The sequence below is a fragment of the Astyanax mexicanus genome, chromosome 1 (genome assembly GCF_023375975.1).
Source record: "Astyanax mexicanus isolate ESR-SI-001 chromosome 1, AstMex3_surface, whole genome shotgun sequence".
Lineage (NCBI taxonomy): Eukaryota > Metazoa > Chordata > Actinopteri > Characiformes > Acestrorhamphidae > Astyanax > Astyanax mexicanus.
In genome coordinates this window covers 19026040-19047709 of record NC_064408.1, presented here as the reverse complement: position 1 = coordinate 19047709, position 21670 = coordinate 19026040, and the positions used below count along the sequence as shown (strand labels likewise).

At 37.7% G+C, this 21670-nt stretch overlaps 1 protein-coding gene across 1 annotated transcript; it reads left to right on the top strand.

Moving 5' to 3' along the window:
* Positions 1-459: 459 nt before the first annotated feature.
* tmc2a (transmembrane channel-like 2a) lies at positions 460-20648 on the top strand. The gene is made up of 20 exons (XM_022667836.2): positions 460-772; positions 1015-1053; positions 2349-2676; positions 4245-4400; positions 6665-6755; positions 6860-6941; positions 8264-8370; positions 8482-8580; positions 12405-12547; positions 12907-13054; positions 13305-13493; positions 14673-14852; positions 14977-15135; positions 16171-16299; positions 16384-16451; positions 17686-17925; positions 18135-18260; positions 18357-18435; positions 18554-18671; positions 20108-20648. Exons 1-20 carry the CDS (start codon positions 733-735, stop codon positions 20296-20298), a joined length of 2712 nt encoding a protein of 903 aa, XP_022523557.2. The 5' UTR covers positions 460-732; the 3' UTR covers positions 20299-20648.
* Positions 20649-21670: the final 1022 nt, after the last annotated feature.

The following is a 21670-nucleotide window of genomic DNA, read 5'->3' as shown; positions in this document are numbered from 1 at the left end:
ATTGTTGTCCATCATATATGAACATAGATAAATGGAAATATATACTTATATGCTTGTATACCTATATAGTTAATGCTCTATACGCATCTAATAGTATGTTAGACAACTGAACAGCAGTGCCAAGAACATCCTTTGTGCTCTCTAATTATAATTAGCGATATGAAACTGTAAAGCCTAATACTCTGTGAAATGTGTTTAATTGCCTCTGAATGGAAACTTAAACCTTCATTAAATGTTTAAGGGTGCTAGCCTTGTGACAAGTGGTAGGTGTCATGTGTCTCAGTGAGTGAGAGTGTATCTGACAGTTTAATCAGACATAATATGCTGTCTTGTTGGTCCTAAGAAAGACCATTGATGTGGTAAATGGGCCTTGAGATGTCCACTAGCTGACTGCTCCTTAACTGAATGTTCTTTTATTCTCACTAAGGTCTTTATTGCTCCGAGCTGTTGAACACATTGAACACACGCATGCCTCGTTCCAATATGAGAATTAATAGATCGATCTGTTATCTGCAGTTCTTAATTTCTGCCTTCTGCATGGAGGGGGAACTGACACCACTGCCTTCTGATATTAAACATATCTGATGGGGATGGGCAGGTCACGTGATGCTGTCATGGCTATAGGGAGTCAGTTACTGGATAGCAGCTGCACACCGGCGCTGGCGCAATGGGCTAGACTGTCTGCGTCTAGCGGAACATTCCAGTGCACACGGAGCATCACTGAGCTTCAAGATGCCAAAGAAAAGCGACAATACCAGGAAATTAGAGGATGGTGAGTCTTCAAAATATGTGGCCTTAAAAAAAAGTAGCTTTCTTGTTAAATTACTTTGTTCTATTTTTAAAAAACTATTTTAAAAAGTAACTTTATTGTTACACTTTTTTAATATATTTTTTTTATTTGTCTTGAAAAGTTGCATTGATCCAGTTTTAAAAAAATATTTTAATATATTAGAGTTATAGTTTCGGGTAGTTTTATTGTTTTTCTATTTGTATGTTTGTTTGTTTGTCTTTTAGTTGGTATAGAGATTGATGGAGATCCTGACAGTGCAGATGGTACGTCCAAATTTTTGCCATTTGTTTAAGTTTTCAATTGTGAGAAACCATTTACCATTTATTGTCCACTGTCAGAAAAAGATGCAATATAGGTATATTTATGGTGTCCACATCTAGCTAAAGTTTCCCCTTTGATGATTTCTCAATGCCTCTATAGAAAAATATCCTTTTCTTCTTTATCAAATATATTTTAACATTTCCAATATTGCCAATATATTCCTGTACAGTTCTGAAGATACTATACAGGTATTTTTGTTAATCAAACTACAAACAGTGCAAATATACCCTTAAATGTACAACAAGGTCATTCATGTCCAGCTGTAACTATTAGGAACAACAAGTACAAAAACCCTTCAGGGTACCAGGGTGGTGTATTGGCAAGAACCTTACGATAAGTATCACAATACAGCATCACAATACAGCAGTTACACTATATTGTGATATATTGTGATACTGTAAGCAATAAGATATATTGGTATTTAAATATAAAAACACACCATCAAATGCATTAAACCTGAGTAAAAGAAAAGTTTACCTAATAAAGTTTAATAATAACAATTGTGATTATTTGAAGGGAGCAGCTTTTGCCTAAAAGCATTGTGATTGTAGATTCAGAGCCCCGGCCAATAAAAGCCCTTAAACTAATATTGATTCTACTAACTGAATATTATATAAATAGTTGTTTAATGATTGTTTGTTAATCATAAACCTTAAAAGATGCAATGTAACCAAAAAATAATGTTTATTCAACGTTCTATTCTACCAAGAATAAAAAGGTATTTAGAAGACAATGTGTCTTTAAGGTTCATTTAAGAAGCATATAGTTTCCTTTATAGCTCCTTTAATGTGAAAAACCTCCAAATGTTTCTTAAGGATCTTTTAATTTTAACAGAGTACAACACTGCCATCTAGCGATCATAGCTTAAAAACTACTCAAAATGAGTCACCGTCTTTTAAGTTTTGCATTTAAAGGTTTAATTAAAAATCAATATTTTTCAGTTTCTGAAAATCGATACAGTATTGCAAAATGGAATTCTATGATACTCTGATGTATGAATAATACATTTTAACACCACTACCAGGGAACAAGTCACCGTCACCTTTTTTTCTGGGAGTGTATAACTTACTGTAGTGGACCATTTACAGTCATTTTGATCTGCTTTATTCCTTCATTTTGGTGATGGCTTTCTTATCCATCTGTGCATAAGAGTGTTGACGTGATCCAATGACCTGGAGTGACCTGAGTGCATGGCTGTGTGTGTGAGCTCCTCACATTGCTCTCTGTAAATATTTAGAGGTCAAGAATACCAAAAGCAAAGGTGGAGGGAAAAAACCCACAGGCAAACGGGGCAAAGCAGATGACAGTGAGGATGGCGAGGACGAGGATGAAGATGACAAACCGCAGAAAGCTCGCAGAGCCAACAGGAGAAAAGCGGCCCAGCAGCAGCCGGAGGAGGAAGACAGCGATGATGAAATTCCGCAGCGGAGGGCCGCTGGAAACCGGAGGAGAGGCAAGCCTGGAGCGAACGGGGGTGAGAACGGGGAGAACAAGAGAAACAAGAGAGGCGGCAAGAAACAGAAGGAGGGCAAGGGCAAAGGCGGTGGGAAGAAGAAGAGCAGTAGGTATGCTGGAGAACAACCTGAAACAGCTTCATCTGTTTTATGTTGTTTCTGCCAAACAGTTCATTTTACTCTAACACAATTTGTTATGTAAGTATTATGCATTTTTACTGATAGAGCACTATAAAACAACACAAATCAGTACTGAGCTTTCAAATGATGCATAATAAATGAATACAACTGAAAAGGTGATTTCACCAGGGAGATGTATGTGAATGTTCATATTTTTTAAATGTTCATATTTTCAGGTTCTCAGCTTAAAAAGGATGAGATGAGACATGTCCAAGGGTGGAAAAACTCTTAACTGTACACTGAACTTAAATAAAACTATGGGTGCAGTGATAATGAAACTATAAAATAAAGATTGGTACATTTTGCATTATGTATGTTTGCAATGCCATATATAACAACATAATAGAGTATTTTACATTTAAAAAAAGTTTGGGTTGCCACTTACACCACTTAAAAATTAAAAGAAAAAGCGCAGAGATGAAATTACACCCTTTAATACTCAACTGGCCAACCCCCAAGTCTTTTTAAAAGCTGTTGGTAAAGTGGGAATACCTGTACTGTCAAAGTGGCACACACCATTTTTGCTTTAAACAAACAGGCGCTGAAATTATCAAATAAAAAATTTAGTTTAATTTGTTTATAGAATGAAACACTGAAACATACATTTACTATTACATAGACAGTATTATTTACCATGACACATAACCTTAATAATAATAAATAAATAAAAATACTTCCACACATGGACTCATTTTACACCTCAATCAAGACAAAATCAGGTCTCATCTCTTAACTTAACGACAATACAGATGCTGAGCAATAGCCAACCGATGACCAGAACTATCTCAACCTAAAAAAATTGTGGGACGCTATTTCATTATCAAAATTCTATTAAATATATAAATATATCACAAGTACTAAGTTTAGAATAGTGTTTTCCACCCATGTACATGTCTTATCTAAGTCAACAGATGGTTCTGTATTGAGCTGAAATGGTTTAGCTGAGAGTGAGGGAAATAGCCTAATAGTGAAAAGTATAGTGTACAAATTGATGGTTTGTATAAAGTCTGAGCAGATTGATACGATAAGAAATATGATAAAAAGATAAGATTGACTATACAGAAAATTAAAAATTTTTAATAAACAGTAAATCATTGTTGAATGTTGTGGATGACCGTAAAAAAAGAACAGTTAGCATTATTTAGTTGGCGTAATGCTAACTGTTCTCACCTGTTTACTGGGTGATTCTAACTGTTCTCAACTTTTATTCTTTTTCTAAGCCAACTAAACATCATTTTAACAAGCATGTTAATGCTATGCTTCCTCATTTATTTAAAAAATTGACGATTACATTATTAGAGAGTTGCAGGTCAGCTTCCTGCTACTGTCCTTCAATCTCTAGGGTGAATCCTCCCTCTTTATGCTGGTCTCGGCCTGTGTTCCAATAAACCGACCTGCAAAACGGGTTTAAGATCAGCATAAATGTCTGCTTGCACCTTCTATTAGCACTGCTGATCACTCCTTCTTTCTTCATCCCTCCATCCCCTGCAATGTCCCAGTGAGGACTCAAAGTCAGAGGGGGGGGACGAGGAGGAGGAGTCCATGTCAGAGGGGGAGAGGGCCCGGCTAATGGAAGAGGTGGAGGAGAAGAAGAAGCTGATCGCAAACATTAGGAACAAGCCCTGGCGGATGAAGAGGAGGCTCAAACATCTCAAGTACTGTGCCGGAGTGCTCACTAGAAGTGGAATGCATGTTCTCTGAGAGCTGTTTGGATAAGTGCAATTCTTTAGCATTAGCATGGTATAATTTATGTCAGCGTTTGAAGATTTTTAAATCTTGGCACACCATGCCTATTCTAAAGACCATTTTCATTCAATTCAGCATGTTTTTTCTTTTAGACAACATGTTTCAGCATCAAGCATGCATGCTATTAAATGCCACCAAGAGTTCTTTGTAAAATGCTAAATTAGAAGTGAAGTGACTTTGAAGTGTACTCTGTGGGCCAAAGTGAGCATGATGTTTGTTTTGGCCCTCGAGAAATTTATACACTCACCTCACCTCCTCTGGGTCCAAAATGTACTAAATATATCTTCCCAAAGTGAAATTAATATGAACAAATGGCTGTGTTGCTCTGCTCTTAAATGGGCAGGCCTAAATGTGGGTCAGGTTTACATCAGCATAACTCTGGCCAATCACAATGCTAACATGGCTTTGCCATCTCTTCCAGTCTGAGTAACCTGGTGAGCTAAAGATAAAGCTGAACTCAGAGAGCTAAAACTAAAACTAAAACTAAACCTGGAGAGCTAAAGCTGTGAGAGCTAAAGATAAAACTCATCCCAAAAAGCTAAAACTAAAACTAAACCTGGAGAGCTAAATCTGAAGCTGTGAGAGCTAAATATAAAGCTGAACCCAGAGAGCTAAAACTAAAACTAAACCTGGAGAGCTAAAGCTAAAGCTGGGAGAGCTAAAGATATAGCTAACCCTAAAAAGCTAAAACTAACCCTGGAGAGCTAAAGCTAAAGCTGTGAGAGCTAAAGACAAAGCTGAACCCAGATAGCTAAAACTAAAACTAACCCTGGAGACCTAAAGCTATAGCTGTGAGAGCTAAAGATAAAGCTGAACCCAGATAGCTAAAACTAAAACTAACCCTGGAGGGCTAAAGCTATAGCTGTGAGAGCTAAAGATAAAGCTGAACCCAGATAGCTAAAACTAAAACTAAACATGGAGAGCTAAAGCTAAACTGGGAGAGCTAAAGATAAAGCTAACCCCAAAAAGCTAAAACTAAAACTAAACCTGGAGAGCTAAAGCTATACCGAAAGAGCTAAAGAAAAAGCCTAGCCCAAAAAACTAAAACTATTACTTAACCTGGAGAGGTAAGGCTAAACTGAGAGAGTTTAATATAAAGCTGAACCCAGAGAGCTAAAACTAAACCTGGATAGCTAAAGCTAAACTGAGCTGAACCCAAAAAGGTAAAACTAAATCTGGGGAGCTAAAGCTAAAACAAGAGGTAAACCCAGAGGGCTAAAGCTAATATCAGAGAGCTAAAGCAATATGTGGAGAGCTAAAGACAAGAAGCTAAGTTAAAACTAAAGCTAAGTTACTAAACTAGCTAAAGAACAGCTTTCTCAAGGAAGTAGTTTAAAATAATAATCTACAGGGAGCTAAAGAGCACTATCCAAATAAAGTGAGAAATCTTCCACTATTGTTACGACTCAAATAACCGGTATTTAATGTAGTAGAAAATTGTAAAATACAGAATATTTACTGCCCACCAATAAGTGGTTGGGGAGACAGTATGTAAAAGTCTGATCTAGGAATCTAATTTTTATAAATGTTTAGCTTTTTAAACAATAAAAAGTGAATGTGAGAGTTTATGTGAATGCTGATCTTCCATAAAAAATAAAAAATATATTTTTAGCAGTATTTTAAGTAGACCTGTCATGATAATTATGTTACCTATTTATACAGTATAATAAACCTAATGACCTAAAATGTTTTGTTGCTGATATTCACGTCATCCGTTGTGCATCTGTTCACATAAGAATGAACATCACTTATGTTTTAGACATTAATAATGCATCAGTACTGGTGACTTTATACACACAGAGTGAACTGTGACAAACAATAGAAAATATTATTATTAATGAAAAGTGCATTGTCCTTTAATAGGACGTAATTGTCACAGTTATAACTGGGACAGTATATTGTATCAAGTTATCGTGACAGGCCTAATTTAAAGTAATAGCTTTATGATTGATTACTTAATCAAATGGTAAATTAGTTTGCTTTGTCATATCTAAGTTGCAAGTGGGGAACTTTTTAATTAAGAATTTAACAAGAGGAAATATTAGAAGTACTGCCTACTTTTAAAATGTAGCTTTAATTTTTAATTGTGAGTGCAATCATTTAATTTATATTTAGTCAATTAAGCTTTGATTCCATGATCACAATTCTGTTTTAACCACTGCTTTCTCTGTAGGGAAGCACAGTTGTTTGTGGATAAGTTTGAGGGGGCTCTGGGTAAAGGAAAGGGCAGGAAACTCTATGCCTACAAAGTAATGATGATGAAGGTAAGAGAGCGAGAATACATTCTGTAAAATTACAGAATGTATTCAACATTTTATATCCTTGAAACAGATTTGCTTTAATGACATCTCTTCAATGTTTTTGTCAGAAATGGATCAAATTTCAAAGAGATTTTGACAATTTCAAGACTGCCTGCATTCCATGGGAGCGGAAAATAAAAGAGGTGGAGAGTGAGTGGTTTGGATATTAATAGCCTGTTTTACTCATAAACTGATCAGTTTATGTATTTTGCATCACGGATGATTCAGAATGAAACTAAGTTACATTTGATTGCACTCTGAGCTTGTCTGGCTGCATGTCTGACAGAGGAGAACGTCACAAGTCTGACCTCCTGATGTTTTATGTAGACTACAGTGTGCTGCTGCAGCATAAGACCACACAGTAGGGGGCTACATCTTCTCAAGTGGAAGATTGGAAGCACGACATACAGCTGTGGTCTTCTTTGATGTGGGGGAAGCCAGGACATGTGTGAGGGTGGGTGGGGGGTCGGGGGGCTGATGGAAAAACAAAGTTAGCGTGAAGAGTTTCAAAGGAGAAATATATACCAAATCAAAACCCACTTTAAGAGGGGCATCCCCAAAGCATATTTTGTGTAAGTTATAACACACAGGCATATGGCTTGCATCATATTAGGCTCTTTATTAGATATCTTGGAGTTAAAAAAAAAAGCAAAATAGCCTGTATTATTAAATATGACATACATTTGTACAGCTATGAAAAAAAATAAGAGAGCACTTAAAAATGACGAGTTTCTTTAATTTTACCAAATTGAAAACCAGTGTGAAGGACTGGTGGAGGAGAACATGCCAAGATGCATGAAAACTGTGAACCAGTGTTAGTCCACAAAACATTGATTTCTGAACTTTTAAATTTTATGAATATGAATTTGTTTTTTTTGTTTTTTTGCATTATTTGCAGTCTTAAAGCTTTGCATCTTTTCTTTCTTTTCTGCAAATAAATGCTTCAAATGACAATATTTTATTTGGAATTTGGGAGAAATGTTGTCTGTAGTTTATAGAATAAAACAACAATGTTCATTTTACTTAAACATATACCTATAAATAGCAAAATCAGAGAGACTGATTTTGAAACTGACGTGGTCTCTTATTTTTTTTATTTTTAATTTTATTTTATCCCCTTACAAAAATGTAGTTTAGCCCTTTTCTTTCACACTGCTGCAATTAGACTAATGTTGATCTCAGTTTATGGAACAGTAAATTACGATGTTGCAAAGAAAAAAATATATTCTAATTTTGCCTTAAATCAAATGAAAATTTGTTGAATTTCAGTGATATTCCAAAGGATAGGCTTCACATTTGCTTGCTTATTCTATATCTCATCCCAAAATTTATTATGTCTTATGTATCTAGTTGGTGTCTTTCAGTTTCAGCAGAATGATTGTACAGAAGAGTTCCTTGCCCCTCTAGTGGAGAGAATAAGAACTGAATCTATTTTGAGTTTCTACCTGTACCCCTGTCTGCTTGTCTCTTAGGTCACTTTGGCTCTTCGGTTGCCTCTTACTTTATTTTCCTCCGGTGGATGTATGGCATGAATCTAGTACTCTTCAGTTTGACCTTTGGGCTGGTCGTAATCCCAGAGGTCAGAGAGCACGGTCCATTTTTTTTTACTTGGATGAATATTGCATGATGGTATGCTGTCATTATTTATTTATTTTTTAATGGATTAAAACATATGGTGGATATCTCACAGGTTCTAATGGGCCTACCCTATGGGTCCATTGCTCGAAAAACAGTTCCACGGGAAGAACAAGACTCGGCTATGGATTACTCCGTGCTTACAGACTTTAATGTAAGATTTCATGTCAAAACTAATAACTGGCATTTACAAACATTAAAGCCTGTATATATAGATGATTCTTTTATAGTGTAGCTCTAAATTGGTCCTTTTATTTGCAAGCATGTGAATGTAAATGGGAATTCCACTTATTTTCTAAAAAATTAACATAATTCTGTAATTCAGAAAGTTGCCTGATGTCTTACAGACTACCTCTTTTCCACACTCTTTGCTCCACTGAACATTTAACAGTATCTAGTAGTTATTTACTCATAGACTATAGTTCTTTAATTACTGTTTCTCTACATACTTTAGGCAAGGCAAGGCAAGGCAAGTTTATTTATATAGCACCTTTCATACACAACGGTCATTCAAAGTGCTTTACAAATTAGAAAATACACAGAGAAATCAAATAAAAAAATAAAAATAAAGATAAGTCAAATTAAAAATATGTAAAAGAACAAAAAGAATTTGAAATAAAAATAAAATAAGAATAAAGCATGAATAAAACATACATGATTAAAACAAAGAGAAGTAAAATTAAAAACATGTAAAAGAACAACAAGGAATTGGAAATAAAATTAAAATAAGAAAAAACATAATATAAAAGTGCCGTTACAGAATAAAAGTGGGCGGAGCTGCAGTGTTTTAAACTGAGCTGAAAGCCTGATCAAACATGTAGGTTTTCAGTCTGGATTTAAACATGTTTAGTGTTGGAGCTCTTCTAATACTCTCTGTTAACTGGTTCAATTTAAGAGCAGCGTAGTAACTAAACGCTGCCTCTCCGTGTTTAGTTTTTACTTTAGGCAGCTCTAGCTGACCAGTTCCTGATGATCTGAGAGTTCTGCTCGGCTCATACTGCTGGAGCACATCAGATAAATATGCTGGTCCTGCACCATTAACACATTTATACACCAGTAACAGTACCTTAAAGTCTATTCTGTAACATACTGGTATCCAGTGTAGGGATTTAAGGATGGGGGTGATGTGCTCCCTTCTTTTACTTCTAGTCAGAACTCTGGCTGCTGAATTCTGAATCAGCTGAAGCTGTTTGATGGTCTTTTTTGGGAGTCCAGTTAGGAGTCCATTACAGTAATCAATCCTACTAGAAATAAAGGCGTGGATGAGTTTCTCCAGATCTGCTTTAGACAGAAAATCTCTGATCTTATTTATGTTCTTGAGGTGATAAAATGCTGATTTGGTGACGGCTTTGACGTGACTGTTAAAAGTGAGATCAGAGTCCATTTGTACACCAAGATTACGCACTAGCTCTTTAGATTTTAGACTTTTTGAATCCAGATAGGTAGCTAGTCTGTGCCTCTCATTACTATTCCCAAATAAAATAACCTCTGTTTTATCTTTATTTAACTGCAGAAAGTTCTGTCCCATCCATTTATTTATCTGCTCAAGGCATTTACACAGTGAGTCAATGGGACCATAGTTGTTTGGGCAGAGGGCCATGTAGATCTGAGTGTCATCTGCATAGCTGTGGTAAGATATCCCATAGTCACGCATGATTTCACCCAGAGGAATCATATATAAATTAAATAAGAGTGGCCCAAGAATTGAACCCTGGGGTACACCACAGGTCACTGGCACAGTCTCAGACACATTATTTTCCATTTCCACAAAGTATTTCCTTCCTTGAAGGTATGAACTAAACCATTTTAGGACAGTTCCAGAAAGTCCAACCCGGTTCTCAAGTCTATCTATGAGAATGTTGTGGTCAATGGTGTCAAAAGCAGCACTGAGATCCAGCAGTAGTAGAATAGACATTTTTCCTGAGTCTGTGTTTAAGCGAATGTCATTGATAACCTTAATAAGCGCAGTCTCAGTACTATGATTGGGCCGGAAACCTGACTGAAATTGGTCTAGACAGTTATTTATGGACAGAAAGTGCATAACTTGCTTGAAGACAATTTTTTCAATTATTTTTCCAATGAATGGTAGATTAGAAATTGGTCTGTAATTGTTTAATAAGTTTGTATCTAAATTTTTCTTTTTTAAGAGAGGCTTCACAACGGCTGTTTTTAATGAATTTGGAAATTCACCCGACATGAGTGAGGTATTTACTATTTGAAGAATGTCTGCTGATATTGAGTAAAACACATTCTTTAAAAACTTGGTTGGTAATGTATCAAGACTGCAGGTGGATGATTTGAGATGTCTCACTGTATCAATTAAAACTTCTTCATTAATAGTATTAAACTGGGACATGTTGACTATGATGCATGGTTTTGGAGAGCACATGGGCTCCTTGGTGGATAGAGATGTACTGATGTCTTGCCTGATATTGTGGATTTTAGTATTAAAAAATTTAGCAAACTCATTACATCTCTCAGTTGAAACTAGCTCAGAGGTCATATATGTAGGTGAGTTAGTTAGTCTGTCAACCACAGTGAAAAGAACTTTGCTATTGTTAATATTATTGTTAATAATGCTGGAGAAGTAGGTTTGTCTACATGTGCACATTATTTTATTGTAATCACGCAATCTATCTTTAAAAATTTCTTTGTGAATGTGAAGCTTGGTTTTACGCCATCTGCGCTCAGCCTTTCTGCATTCTCTCTTTTGGAGCTGAACTGCAGCATCATTTCTCCATGGAGCTTTCTGCTTGCATGGCATGGTTTTAACTCTAACTGGTGCAATCTCATCTAAAACTCTAGCAGTTTTTGATTTAAAATTATTATCCTTTCACCCTGTGCTTCAATAGACCCCACAAGACCACCACAGAACAGCTATAATTTGGTTGGTGGGTCATTCTTACCACTGCAGTGACATCACTGACACTGTGTTACAAGTAGATCAAACACGGCAGTGCTGCTGGAGTTTTTAAAGTCTGAGGAGAGACTATATGAAGATATTAAAACTGATCTCTGTAAATGTTGGGATTTGGGGGATTTAGGACACTCTCTGGTGAGAATGGGTAATTGCAACGAGCATGTGGAAGAATCATTTTAGGCTGGGCTGGTGTGATGCGGTCTCCTTTCAGAGGAGATAAATACGATTCCAGGTTATGTTCAGTCAGAGAGAGAGCGCGGTCATGGAGCTCTCTCCACTGTTCAAACGCCAATCCCGTATTAATCCTGGTTTTAGCGCCGACTCTATCGCATTTCTTTTTGGCTTCAGAACTTGCTTCACTCCTTTGTTTTTTTTTGTTTTTACTATGGGTGAATGAGCCCTTCTGAAGTCTCCATTGCTCCACCAGCCGCTCGCATTTTAGTAATAGCTGGATCCTCTTTTAGAAGCAGTATATATGTATCGTAGGTACGTAAAGACGCGTGATGTGGCCAGAAGTACTCCTTCGAAAAGCGACCCGACACCTCAGTTTTTAGAATGTATATATTAGGCTTAGCAGGGATAGTCGTTTCAGCACACAGGTACCATTAAACATTTTTATCCCTTCTCCACTCAGAAATGCTTCTGCTCTCAGTTTAGAAACAAAATAATATGGACTGCCAATTTAAATTCTTCAGCTTTATTTATTTTGGGATTTAATGAAGTCAAATATTTTCTTTCCAAACATCAGTTGTTTCAAAACTCCTTAATAATTTCCAATATGGATGTTATTTCAGTTACATAATGGATCCCCAGTTTCCATCACAAATGTTTTGACAAAGAAAATCCATACTTTCAACCACTATGCTTACCTCTTAAAAGACCTCACATTGAATTAAAAATCAGTGGAATTCCTATGAATATGAACTACACAAAAATGTGTGCTAAATAAAAAAAGTTCTATAGTTCTAAAGTCAGTATAATGATTTATATGTTCTGCTGTATTCTGCTATGCGCTGTCTCACTTGATAATGCCTCTCACTTGAATTTTATTTTAACAGGGGTACTGCAAGTATTCGGTGTTATTCTATGGCTACTATAATAACCAGAGAACAATTGGCTTCCTGAAGTTCCGTCTCCCTCTGTCCTACCTGATGGTGGGCATTGGGACCTTCGGGTATAGCCTGATGGTTGTGATCCGAACGTGAGTCCTTGTTTTCATCCATTACTAGAAGGTCTAGAAATGGCATGAAATACTGTCTACTACTGCAGAATACACTTAATGTTAAACAGCTAGGTGTGTTTGAATGGTGTTCTTTTGAATGGGTAGAGTAGTAGAGGCAGATATTTTAAATGATCAAAGGTGAATATGATCTAATGATGTACTAGAAGCTTTGGATTGGGTGTAAATTGACTGTAAATGTTTCTATAGTCAGCTTTACATATTTGCTTGGGGGGGGGGGGTTATATCAGTTGCTTGCGTGGAAGAATGCGCTTCTGTTATCCTGGCAGCCAGAGTGGATTCCCAGTGAGTTTGTGAAAGCAGTCCACTCTCGCCGTTAGGATGGCTAAAAACGCAGACGTGGGGGGCGGGGACGGCGAGGACAGTGAGTTCACCTTCGCCTGGAAGATGTTCACCAGCTGGGACTATCTCATTGGCAACGCAGAGACGGCCGACAACAAGTATGCCTCCATCACCACCAGTTTCAAGGTGGGTGTGCAGGCATCTGTGTGTGTGTGTTTGGGATGGTATGGGCAGAGAGGACATGTGCATCCATGTGGGATCTCATTTTCTGGATGTCCTTTCAAAAGAAAGCACTGGATCTTCACCTTCTGTAAGATTTTATGTCCCTCAATGTTTATGGCTTTCATCTGAAAGAAGAACAGGTATCCCTTTAAGAGCAGGTCTGTCGTAAAGTAGCTTCTGCCTTTGTACCAGAAAGTGATGCTATGTGTTGCAGGAATCAATAGTGGACGAACAGGAGAACCAAAAAGACGAGAACATTCACCTGAGGAGGTTCCTGCGTGTTCTGGCCAACTTCCTCATCACCTGCACCCTGGGAGGCAGCGGCTATCTCATCTACTTTGTGGTCAAACGTTCTCAAGAATTCCAGAATATGGATGATCTAGGATGGTACGAGAAAAATGAGGTAATAAAGCACAACAGACAGGTAATGAACATCCCACACTTGTACCGTTATCGAGGGATTTAAAAATAATTTATCCAAATTTTGTTGGAGTAACTATTTCAACTGTACAGAACGGCTTTTTGTACCAGATTTTAGAACACTGCTGTGAGAATTTGATTGCATTGAGAGACAAGAGCATTAGTTATATGATCACCACCCAACCTCATACACAACTTCCCAATCAATTAATGGCGAAAGTACTTTAAAGGTGCACCATCAATCATTTCAGATGAAAGGTGTAGTCAAATAAGGGTCCTGCTTTATGTTGTATCTGGTGTGAGTCCCAGTTTAAAAAAATGGCTTATATTTTTCTTGGCAAAACAGGGTTTATGGTATGCAATGGATAAACAATTTAAAATAAAGGAAAATAAATCAAGGTTATTAAAAAAAATAAATAAATAACCAGACGGAACTTACTGACTTGGCTTTGGTCAGAAAGCTAGATGCCTCTCCTAGTCAGTTACCAGCACAAGTGTAATAAAGCTCTCAGCCAGTATATTTCAGCCTTCTAATATTAAATCAGGCACCATAAGTTAAAATGCATAGTCAGCCCTCAGGACACATATCTAAATGTACAGTTTTTGTTCTAACTAAGAGAAGAGGCCTTGAAGCCTAATATGAGTCACTCAAAAGAAAATAATTAACCAGAGATAATAAAGTAAAACTGGATAACATATTGATTATGTGAAATATTGATTAAGATTTTTTATTTAAATGGAATAACACATTTTTCTATAGGACAAAACTCACAGAGAACATAATTACACAGCTCAATGTTGGGTGGATGTATGGATGTATGTGAATCGCCTCAGTCTTCTATTTTATAAAAAACTGATTTTTTACAGGTTCTTGTGAAGCTTATCTGTTATTTTTTTTATGTCAGCATTAGCGACTTAAATAAGCTGAATGCATTCAAAAGGTGTCCGCAAGCATTTAGACATATAACGTATCTTGTGAACAGTGGAAGTTTGGTGAACACAAGTACAGGTATTAAACCCACAACCCTGTAATCAATAGCCCGTGCTCTAACCACTAAACCGCCATTGCCCTTTAAGCCACATATTAAAACTCCACAAGCAAGATATACTTTTTTTTTACTGAATGATGAATCATCATAACATGTTGACGGATCCCTTTCAGTTGGAGATTATCATGTCTCTGCTGGGACTGGTGGGCCCCATGCTGTTTGAAACCATTGCAGAGCTGGAGGAATATCACCCCCGTATCGCCCTCAAGTGGCAGCTCGGACGCATTTTTGCCCTTTTCTTGGGTAACCTCTACACTTTCCTGCTGGCTCTATTCGATGAGGTTAATGCAAAGGTAAGATAATTCATGATAACACAGTCATTCAAAGGAACCCTTTATTTATTCCCAGAACCACTGCATGATCAACCAGTATTTGAACTTAACATGTAGTGAGCCTATCTGTTTTTTTGTTCCTAAGCTGGAGGAAGAACAGGAAATAAAGAATGCCAGCATCTGGTTCACGAAGGAGTACTACGCCAACTACACTTTAAATAACCCCAACGATACTGGCACACCACCCCCCATGGACCCTGCTGACGTCATCCGTGGTCCATGCTGGGAGACAACAGTGGGGATAGTAATGACCCACATTAATCTTCTCTATTGTGTTTGCTGTGCTAATTGATTTAATTACTGTCCAGAAAAATCTGACTACTAAGCTAAAATCTAGCTCACTTTATCATTGATTTTTAGATCTTATGCCAAATTAATCAGCCAAATCTGAGTATGCTGTTTACATGACTACTTGAATAGTTAGATAACTGCACTAATCTGATTATGTCTAATCCCTAAAGCATTGTTTTGAAGTTTTTAGTATGCTTCAGACCTAAAACTCTACATTTATTGTGAAGCAGAGTATTTTCTACATGTTTTTTACCTTATCTTCTAAGCAATTTGGAAGGCCAGTTGCCCAACCCACGTGTTAGGACTCTCTCTATCACTAGTAAGGCCCCAGGACTAGGAGAGCAAAGACTAGCACATGTCTCCTTCAGTGCAACACCTCTTTTTTTGAACTGCCGCTAATAATGTAACATCACTGGGTAGCCAGCGCACTCAGAGGAAAGCACAGCGACTCAACTCTAATACATCAGTTAACAGATGCCTGTGCTAAACAACATTACAGTAGGTGTGATGAAGGGAAAGAAGTGCCATCTACTCACACAGGGAGAGCAAGACAAGTTGTGCTCTCTCAGACTCCAGCTGCTGATGTTGTGTTCTCTCAGACTCCAGCTGCTGATGTTGTGTTCTCTCAGACTCCAGCTGCTGATGTTGTGTTCTCTCAGACTCCAGCTGCTGATGTTGTGTTCTCTCAGACTCCAGCTGCTGATGTTGTGCTCTCTTGAACTAATGGCGAGCAGCATGATCCAGGATTCAAAACAGTGATTCTCAGATCATAACGGCAATGCCTTAGTCCACTGGACCACTCAGTGACCCTTTAAATCTTTAATAATCACTGTTACACATAAAGAGAATGTAAATTCACTGATCATTTTGAATGTTAAGTAAAATGTTTTGATCACCACTCGAAAGAAACTGATATCAGCATGTTTCTCTAAAATTCATTCTAGTAAAGAGTGTTTTTTCTAAAGTTCTCTTCCATCATTCCTCACAGGAATTTGTGAAGCTGACTGTCTCAGATATCCAGGTGACCTACCTGACTATACTCATCGGAGACTTCCTAAGAGCTATGATTGTACGCTTCCTCAACTACTGCTGGTGCTGGGACCTGGAAGCAGGCTGGGTAGGTTTTTCCAAACAAATGTTTTTTACATGTTTTAATACAGAGTTGTTTTAATAATTAAATATCACTTCTATCTATCTCCAGCCTTCCTATGGTGAGTTCGACATCAGCGGCAATGTCCTCGGATTAGTCTTCAATCAAGGGATGATCTGGTAGGATGTGATCTCAACACTCGCAGCAAAACACAATGTCATTTATAATGCTTTATAACCCTTTGAGGCACACACACATGGGATTTATTTCAAAATAACTGATTCTGATTTACTGATAGAGACAATAAATTAACAATAGAGACTTGTTAATTAATGCTTTTGAGGCTCAATATGTATTGTCAATCAAACTGAGAAAGAAGAATGTTTGACTAAACATAGTTGACTTAACTTCCCAACTCCACAATGTTAATTTAATTAGTTTATTAATTTAATTTGGCCTATTTTACAGTATGTAGCCCAGACCATACTAGCAAGTAGTAGTAATGTAATATTAAGATAAATAAACGGGTGCAAAGTGGTCCAGTGGTCTAAGAGATGCCACTATGATCACTGGTTCATATCCCTGTCATCCAGCTTGCCATCAGCTGCCTGAGCCCTGGAAGAGCACAATTCTCCTTGCTCTCTCTGGGTGGGTAGATGGCGCTTTTTCCCTTCATCACTCCTAGGGTGATGTCCCTCAGCACAAGGCATCCGTGAGCTGATATGTCAGAACCGATTTGCTGTGCTTTCCTCCGAGTGCGCTGTGATGCTACTTAGCAATGCTGCATGAGCAGCAGTTTGAAAAGAGGCTTCACATGTGTCGGAGGAGGCATGTGCTAGTATTCACCCTCCTTAAATTGTGGTATCACTAGTGTTGGAGGATATACAGCTGGCTAGCTGCTGTATGGGTTGAACAATCTGCCAAGGTAAATTGGGGACAAAACTGGGAGAAAATTATAAATAAATCTTTCAAAACATAAGATAAATAAAAAAATAAAACATTTATGTTAATTGTTTACAGTTTATTGATTAGTTTTAAAGTTAACAATCACTGGAAATTCTGACCTTGTCAAATAAATTTATACAGTGCTTCCTGAAGAGGGAGCTGTTTCTTTAGATACAATCAGGACCACAAGAAGGAAAAGAAAGGATGCAGTAAGGCCATAATAACTCACCAAATGTCCAGTTTCCCATCATCTTAGAACTAGACATTACATAAAAAGTGGTATACATGAGATAAAGCAGACTGGATATTTTTTTTCTAAATAGTTTATCATTGTTTTATATCAAATCCAGCATGTTTCAGTACATAAAATTTAATTATCAGAGTGTGCACAAGTCATTACAGCTCAACTTGTATGTTTGTATATGTATGTGTGTGTGTGTGTGTGTGTGTGTGTGTGTGTGTTTATAGGATGGGAGCGTTTTACGCCCCTGGACTCGTGGGCATCAATGTTCTTCGTCTTCTGACCTCCATGTACTACCAGTGCTGGGCTGTCATGGCCTGCAATGTACCTCACGAGAGAGTCTTCAAAGCCTCCAAATCCAACAACTTCTACATGGGCCTCCTTCTCCTCATCCTCTTCCTTAGTCTGCTGCCTGTGGTCTATACGATCATGTCACTACCCCCATCATTCGACTGTGGGCCCTTTAGGTTATTTCATTTATTATACATGAGATTTTTATGAACAAATAACCAGTATTCAGCGTTCTCAACAGATGTACACATAACTAATTTATTTTGTTTGTTATTGGAAAAGTTGATTTAAGACGTTTCAACAGTTGCACACACATTTTTTCCAGACTGAAACATTCATTTATGAATATAAGATTGTAGATTTGACAGTGTTTTCTCTCTCACAGTGGCAAGGAGAGAATGTTTGATGTGATTATAGAGACCATAGAGCTGGATCTACCTTCATTTTTGGGGACGCTGTTCACCTATGCAGCAAACCCGGGCCTCATTATCCCAGCTATTCTACTGATGGTGTGAGTAACTCACTTACATTCCTGTTGGATTATGATACAATCGAAGATTTAATTGTCAGTAACTGTAACTCTAACACAGCGAAACTGTTTCTGCAGTCTGGCTATTTACTACCTGAACTCAGTGTCTCAGGCCTATCAAAATGCAAACTTGGAGCTGAAAAAGAAAATGCAGATGGTAAGTTCTCATCCATGATTCAATTCAGCAGCACAATCACCTCTTTGTTTGTCTACAATTCAGATAAAATATTACAAACTGTTTTTGTTAGTAAATGAGAGTGTAATCTCATTCCTAGGCGAGAGACGAGGAGAAGAACAGGCGAAATAACAAAGACAGCACTAATCAAGTGATGAAAGATCTGGAGGACTTATTACCCAACCGCTCCAATTTGCCCCCAGCCGAGGAGGCGAAAGGTCAGAATACATTACAGTATATGTAACAGGAATTGGTCATAGATTTAAAAGCAAACTGAATTTACTTTTTTTTTAATATGGGAGTATGTGAAGTATGGCATTTTGCATGGGTGAAAATTGTCTGACGTAGTCCAACGGGCTGAGCGCTGACAATATAATTAGGAGATTGTCGGTTTGAATCCTGTTCATGCAGCTTGCCATCGGGTACCAGAGCCCTGAGAGAGCACAATTGTCCTTGCTCTCTCTGGGTGGGTAGATGGCGCTCTTTCACCTCATCACTCCAAAGGGTGATGTCGCTCAGTATAAGGCGTCTGTGATCTGATGCATTAGGAACAAGTCTCTGCGCTTTCCTCCGAGCGTGCTGGGATGCTACTTGGTAATGCTGCATCAGCAGCAGCTCAAAAAAAGGCTGTGGCTGATTTGATATGTATCAGAGGAGGCATGTGCTAGTCTTTACCCTCCTGGTGTTTGGGCATCATTAGTGATAGAGGGAGTCCTAAGATTGGGTTGGGCAATTGGGTGGAAAATAGAATTAGAATAAAATGATTTTAAAAAATGCTCTAAAGTGGTTTACAACCCTGTTATTATTTTAACAAAGGAAAAAAAGACTATTATTGGCTGGCGCTGCATGTCTCTGTTGCTAGTTCACTGTGGTGCATGACTTGCCTGCATTTGGTCAGCTAGTGATATATAACGGTTTTACAGTTTTTTTTATTTAACAATACAGCCTAATTTTACCTGGGTTTTGCTTTTGAAAATGATGTTTACATAATGTTACTACCATAGTTAGATTTTCTAAGGGTTCTATGTGTGCACTATTTGTAATTTTGGATGGAAACAAGTCATGTAAAACTATTTTTGATATATACTCACAGAATTGGAAGTGGACTAATAAATTACAGTATGTCTAAGAAGTTTTTCATCATGTCTAATTTCTTTTTTACATGGGGGGTGGGAGGAATCAGGTGTCATAATATAATGCAAATATAGCCATTTAATTTACTTTAACACCAGTGAGCCATGTTGGTGTTACATGACATGTAATAGTGATGATATTAAAATACTGTTTAATTTGAAAAACATGGTCTGTGGGCTTAATTATTAGTTCTCTGCATGTATGACTGCACTGTGTATTTATTTAAAGAAAGTCCATTTAGGCCAAAATGTAATAGCAAAACTACTGTAAAACAATGTTTTACACAAGTTTATTTTTATAACCATGTGACATAATGTATAGCCTGCTATTATAGGCAACATAGAGAAATTAAACTGGTTCCTTTTACCACTGTTATAATAACATATGCATACAACATATAAGATAAAGATTATTAACTAGCCACTTAATTAAAAATAATGATTAATAATATTTTTTTATTTCATTTATTATACCAAAAATATTTGTTTACTAATCCAGTCATTTCTTTTTGTATCTAAAGACAAACATGAGGAAAAGAAAGCTAAAGTGAAGCCTGGAGCAGCTGGTAACGGTGTGAACCTGCAGAAGGACGTGTCACTAGCATCGGCTAATCCTAATGCCCGAGGACCTGTGACTCAGGCTCCAGGACCCAGGGCACCAGGACCTGGGGCCGGCCGTGGCAGAGGACAGGGGCCACCACCAAGACGCTAGTACTCTACCTGGCTGATGATGCAGTATAATGCTTCCTGTCTGTACTCTAAAGTAATTTAGTTTAATTGGGCTTCCAGAGAGTGACACAAATAATCATGTTATAAGCAGATAAATCATCTCATCTCATATTATGATTGCATTAATTAAGGTTGTAGTATGGTATAGTATAATATACTATATGTATGGTTTTTAAAAGCATAATAAACGCCTGCAACAATTTACCCAGCTGTGGAATGAAGAGCAACTTATAAATCAAAACTGCAGTACTTTCAAATAATATCATTATTTCATGTATATCACTACAATACAGTAATCACTATGTCCAATTTCTTTGTAATAAACTGATTCTGAGACTGTGATTGTGAGTGTACATTCAGTCATTGCATTAATATTTGAGCATATGAATTTGCTTTTTGATAAATCGATAGTAAATATGTTTCTTTGGTTGAATTAAGAAATGCTCAGATTTACAACGCTGTCAGTTTGACTCAGAATAAAACATTGGTGGTTTGTGGGTGGATTTGCAATTACTTATATAGCATTTCATTTACATTGGATGTTGGAGCTGGAAGTGACGTCACATCCGATCGGATTGTGTTTATTTACACATTCAGATAATTTTACATTATAAAAGGGAGGAGTAGGAAGAATAGAGGAGAAGGAATACAGGAGTAGAAAAGGAGGAGGAGAAGACAAGGAGGATTGGAGGAGTAGGAAAGGAGAAGGAGGGATAGAGGAGTAAGAAGGAGAGGAGGAGGAGGGATTGAGGAGGAAGGAGGAGAGGAGGAAGAGGGATAGAGGAGTAAGGAGGAGAGGAGGAGGAGAAGAAGTAGGAAAGGAGGAGGAGGGATGGAGGAAAGGAGGAGGAAAAGAAGTAAGAGAGGAGGAGGAGGGATGGAGGAAAGGCAGAGGAGAAGAAGTAGGAAAGGAGGAGAAGGGATAGAGGAGTAAGGAGGAGAGGAGGAGGAAAGGCGGAGGAAAAGAAGTAGGAAAGGATGAGAAGGGATAGAGGAGTAAGGAGAAAAGGCGGAGGAGAAGAAGTAGGAAAGGAGGAGGAGGGATAGAGGAGTAAGGAGGAGAGGAGGAGGAAAGGTGGAGGAGAAGAAGTAGGAAAGGAGGAGGAGGGATAGAGGACTAAGGAGGAGAGGAGGAGGAAAGGCGGAGGAAAAGAAGTAGGAAAGAAGGAGAAGGGATAGAGGAGTAAGGAGGAAAGGCGGAGGAGAAGAAGTCGGAAAGGAGGAGGAGGGATAGAGGAGTAAGGAGCAGAGGAGGAGGAAAGGCGGAGGAAAAGAAGTAGGAAAGGAGGAAAAGGGATAGAGGAGTATAGAGGAGAGGAGGAGGAAAGGTGGAGGAGAAGAAGTAGGAAAGGAGG